General features: G+C 39.1%; 1 protein-coding gene across 1 annotated transcript; it reads right to left on the bottom strand.

Annotated features, from left to right (window-relative positions):
* Window positions 1-4,395: 4,395 nt before the first annotated feature.
* On the bottom strand, window positions 4,396-4,938 carry Krtap13 (keratin associated protein 13). The gene has a single exon (XM_002727853.5). The coding sequence runs from the start codon at window positions 4,918-4,920 to the stop codon at window positions 4,396-4,398; it is 525 nt and encodes a 174-aa protein (XP_002727899.3). The 5' UTR covers window positions 4,921-4,938.
* Between the last annotated feature and the right edge of the window lie 462 nt (window positions 4,939-5,400).

The following is a 5,400-nucleotide window of genomic DNA, read 5'->3' as shown; positions in this document are numbered from 1 at the left end:
CGTGTAGGATGAAGAACTGTGGGAGGGGCAATGTCTGGAATATAAATAAATAAAATAATTAATTAAAAATAAAATAAAAGCAACAAAATCAAATATGGGAGCACGTCAGCATCTTCCACAAGCAGTGCTTGGAATCTTGGATTTCAACATTCAGAGAAATTAAAATAGACTCCTGTATCTCACCCTGTGCAAAATTCAACTCTAAATGGGTCATGAAATTCAATGTAAGGCCTTTTACTGTGAAACTGCTGGAGGATAAAGTAGAGAGTGTGTTTTAATTTACATGCAGAAGTCTGGACTTTCAGAATAACCTCCCATTGTACTGGAAATCAGTTCAATAATCAACACACAGAACTTCATTGCATTTAAAAATTATGTACAGCAAAGAACATCATCAACTGAGGGGAGAGGTAGCTTACAAAATGGAGGGAGCATATTTGGCCACTGTACATCTGACAGAAATTTAACATCTATAATGTATTAGGAACTTAAAAAGAACTATACATCAAGAAAACAGCCAACCAATTCAAAATAGGCTATAGAAAACAATAATTCCCCGAAGAAGAAATGGACGTCTACTTAACCCTAAAAAAGTCTTCAGCGTACTCAACAATCATGGGGACACAGCTTAAAATCGCTTTAAAATCCCCCCTGCAGAATTGGTGAGATCAAAACTACAAATGTCAATGAATGTACCCCATGGGTGTGTAGAAGGGAAACCGTTATACACGGGTACTGCTCACAACTTATGCTAATACAGCCCTTCTGGGAATGGGTATGGAGATTTTTCAAAACTGGAAACAGAAGAACCGCAGCACCTAGCCATACCATCTGTGAGCATTTCGAGGTACAATTCAAGATGTAATAACCTACTGTAGAGTTGCTCCCATGTCTATGTTCCCCGTAGCACCACTCACAATTGGGAGGACGCTGAGTCACCCAAGACGTTCGACAAAAATTGGTTGAGAATATGGTGCCTAGACACTAAGATATTACCCAGCTGTAGATAGAATAGAATCATCAAGTAAGTGGAGGGAACTGGGAAGAAATCACAATGGGTGAGGTCACTCTGCCACAGAAGTGCTATCACCATACGTTGTCTCTCTGACAGACACTTGCTTTGAAAACAGTTTCCTTTTTTTCCTATATTTAGCTGAGAGGACATGTGGAAGCTGAGATACTAGAACGGTGTCACTCAGGATGAGTACCTGCAGTTGGTGGGGTTAACATAGGTAGAGCAAGGGTAGAAAGTTCAAAAATAGAGCAGTGTGGGGGATGGGTAACTACGACTTCAGAATGCTTAACCAAAATGAAAGGTGTAAGAGACAGCTGTACAAAACCCTAGGATCATCCAATCAGAGAAAAAAATGTCAATTTGAGGGGATAGGCAAACACATAGCCTGTGTGTTCTTCAGAAGACTAAACATAGGATAGCTCCTATAAAAGATGGCCATGAACATTAGCAGAAGTAAGGATATGTTAACAAAGGACTCTGGTAAACATTTTACTCTTTCAGTTATTTTTGCTCATATCAATAAAATGTCTTTTACTTAGACAAAAAAAATAAAATCACAAAATACTGAAGACTGAATCACACCAAGTATGAAATCCCAGGCCATTAGCAAAAGAAAAATACCACCAAGGATAAAATGCAGTCAGCTTCCTGCCAGGGTTACCCAGTGTTTCAAAGACATATTTATTTCTAGCAATTGGATTTCACAATCTAATCCAAAGAATCCTTATAAAGCTCTCCAACACTTTACTAGCATTGTCACGGTGACAATAAAAGCCACGAGTCCTGATGATGTCACGATAAATAAAATTAAGTGTGAATCCTGTGATCAAATGCACTTGCAGTCATGATAGCCATGCTAGGCCAGGTGCTGCTGTTTCCAATCAAGCTGAAGTATTCCAGCAAAATGGAAAGCAGAAATGTAAAAACATATACATGTTCCAAATAATATTGTCAAGCTTAGTTTTCCCAAGATAGTTAATTATTGACTTTACTCCTGTCTATGGCATCATTACATTTAGTCGCTTTTATTTAACTTACAAGTTATTATACTTGTTTTATAAAGGGAAAACATTTTTCAAGAAGCTTCCTTTTGGTGATGAACTTGCATATTCAGTGACACACTCTCAGTCTTTTTTCTTTCTGAAACTTGTGACATTACTGAACTCAAGGCCCTAACATGACCTCATCGCTGGTCTACTCTCCTACAGCATAACTAACCGGAACTAACTAAATAACTGACCAGCTGAAACTAGGATATTACTTGCAGTATTGAAGATACATCACAGAAGTTTGGCAAATTAACTGTACTTGCTGATTTGGTTCCGTATTGTTGGAAAGTACAACTAATATTGATCACACTGATGTTTAAACTGAATTATAAAATATTAATTTTGTAATTATAAAATATTTTAAATGAATGACACTTTTCAGAATAATGAGGGTTCCTGGAATCAATTAATTTTCTATTGATTTACCATATTAACACATGGTTAAAAGTATCTGTGAAGCAAAATTGTTTACTGCCTTTTAAGCTTTATCCCTAAATCTAATTTTTAGAAGTTCTTTGCAATAGATTTTGATCATGTTCTTTCCTCTGTCCCAAATCCTCCAAGATCTTACTCACTTTTGTCCTCATCCAACTTCACATTCATTCTCAGTATCTCAAAATTAAAACATAATAAATAGAAATTAGAACAAACAATGCCAATAAAGCCAACGAGATAGATGTAATAAATTAAAGCAGTTATGAGAAGTGATTTCCAGAAGAGCAGAAGCACCAAAGACTTTCGGCACTAGGAACTGTGTGTGTGTGTGTGTGTGTGTGTGTGTGTGTGTGTGTGTGTGTGTGTGTGTGTGTTTTATAGGTCAAGAAAGAATAAGGAACTTATGTTTGTTTTTGTATTCAAATTTTACCAAGATTTGATCTAAATGTTTGGCAAACTTCAAGCCCATGTTGTCTTTTATTTCCCTCCTGTCTGAAAGGGGAAAAAAGAATCTTCTTTTTTTTTTTTAAATCCTTTAATAGTTAAATGAGAATTCATTGTCTCGTACTATCTTTATCTATGTAGCATGTGATGACAGGTTATCACATACAGGCCATGGCACACCATGTTCTGGGGGATTTACACAGCTTTTGTGATAAATATCTCACCTGCAATATTCTCAATATGTCTTTGTGACTTACCTGTTTATCTCAAATTTTACATGGAACGTTTTGTTGTCATTTCTCCCTTTAATGCTTATGAGAATGAAGTTAATTATGAACTTTAATCAAAGATAGAAGGTGAGGGAAAATGACTTTCCCTGTTCAGACACAGGAATAGACACCTTCAAGAGTCTTGGAACTCTCTGGAACATGGGATTCTAGTAGTTCATTATAAAACCTCAAAAATGCATCTTTTGATTGATTATCTTTTTCCTCCCTTTAGTGCACATAGTACTTGTAATCTTAAGCCTACTTTACGATATTTTCAAATGTCACATAAATTGCATCCAAACGTTTAAGTTTAACTCATTTGGGTTGCAGAGGAAAACTAGTGAGTAAAACCTCTTAGTAAAAACCGTCTTCCCCTGTTGATTGAAGTGGAGACGGGTTACTGTAAGGTAGTTTCCAGCACCTCTTGAAACATGATCCTAGCCTTTCTCCTTATAGATGTGTGTGGATAGGGTGCGAGGGTCATTACCAACCTCAAGAGGCAGGAAGACTAGCGTTTACGCTAACAAATAAATGTCTGTCCTGAGAGGTGTTCAAAGGTCCTCTCTCCTGACTGAAAACGCACGTTCAAATACTAGATTTAAGGGTTTGCCTATGCGCACTCCACCCTGTCCGTTACACATCTTCTTCTGGGTGCTTGCATTTCTGGTTCCCATCCTAATTGCTTTGTTTTCTGCCTCATCAGAAATTCATGTCCTTTAATCTCAGTCAATTCACACTCTAGCTGAGCCCTGTTGTCTCCTCACAAATGCTGATCTCCCTAGAACAGACAACGGCCAAGAAAGAAAATCAAACTAATGCAAAACTGTGTCCCCAGATCCGGTTGGATAATCATCCTGAGCCTAGGTAAGTCTCCCAAACCAGAGGTGCCAAAAATCACGAGCGCAGAGATAATAATGTGAACGATACATGGAGATATCAGATTGCACACGTTTATTAGATAGAATTTTCATCTTTCAAATGACCTTGGATAGAAAGCAAATAGACTGTGTATACATCAACAGTGCAGAGAGTAAAGCATAATTACTGGATAAACCACTAATCTTATAATCTCCGGGTTTTGGAGAGAAAAAAGCCATTGATGGAAAGACAGTGGACTATCTGTAGGGATTAATAAGGAAAACAATAGCTTGAGAGCATAGACTGACATGGGAGAGTTAAAAGCTTAACAGCTGATTCCATAGAGGCCTGACCCACAGATTGGTCGGTAACAAGGTTGGCAGGAACGAGAAGCCAAGTAGGTTGGATAGCAATATCTGGACCCATAACTCAGGGAAGGGAAGCCATAGACTCCACAATTCAGGGATCTGAAGCCACAATTTCCATAGCTCATTGGGTAGCAGATTCTAGATCCATAACCCAGGGAACTGCAGCTTCTGGACCCAAAGCTCAGCGAGCCAGCATATGTCCCCTGGCAGGGACTGCAGGGTGTGTAGCTCCTGGGGTAGTAGCAGGGCTTCTGGCAGGGGCTGGACACCACAGAGGACCTCTGGCAGCTGGTGGGCTCGACGCAGGTCTCCTGGCAGCCACTGTTCAGAGAGGATCCAAGCTGGCAGGTGCTGGGAGAGCAGCTGGTAGTGGTGTAGACCAGGTTGCTGGGGTAGGAAGAGGCAAGGCAGGATCCTGAGGAGGGCAGGCAGCTCCTAAGGGAGCGGGAGGAGAAGTTTCCAGAGCAGCAGCTGTAGGCCATGTTGAGAGGAGACGAGAGCTCAGCTGGATCTAAGAGGGAGATTGTGGGTTTGAATGTCACCCAGTGAAGAGCTGGGTTTATATAGTCGCAGAAGAAGGTGTGGTACCCAACAGTCTCATACTTGATGCATTTGTGTGCTTCCTGGTTTACAAATGTGTAACTCAGCAATTTCCATAATTGTACTTGCATTTGAATAGTTTTCTACACAGTATATTTATTGGTGGTGTCATTTTGTTATAGTTAAGACAATGACCTACTGCTATGTCAGAGATGTCGTGACTGTTTTACATTGGTACTTGTTCCATTGTGTCTAGCAAAATCCCTAATTTTCTTCTTAACATAGTTGTATGTGTTTTGCCAGGGGATCTTATATGAAAAAATATTTTTTTCCTATGGTATTGCATGATAGTAATGTGCCTCTTCTTTTGTTAATGATCTGACAGAATTATTTTGAGTATCCTGTGGAACCTATTAAAGATT

The sequence above is a fragment of the Rattus norvegicus genome, chromosome 11 (assembly GCF_036323735.1).
Source record: "Rattus norvegicus strain BN/NHsdMcwi chromosome 11, GRCr8, whole genome shotgun sequence".
NCBI lineage: Eukaryota > Metazoa > Chordata > Mammalia > Rodentia > Muridae > Rattus > Rattus norvegicus.
This window is presented reverse-complemented; position numbering and strand designations above follow the sequence as displayed.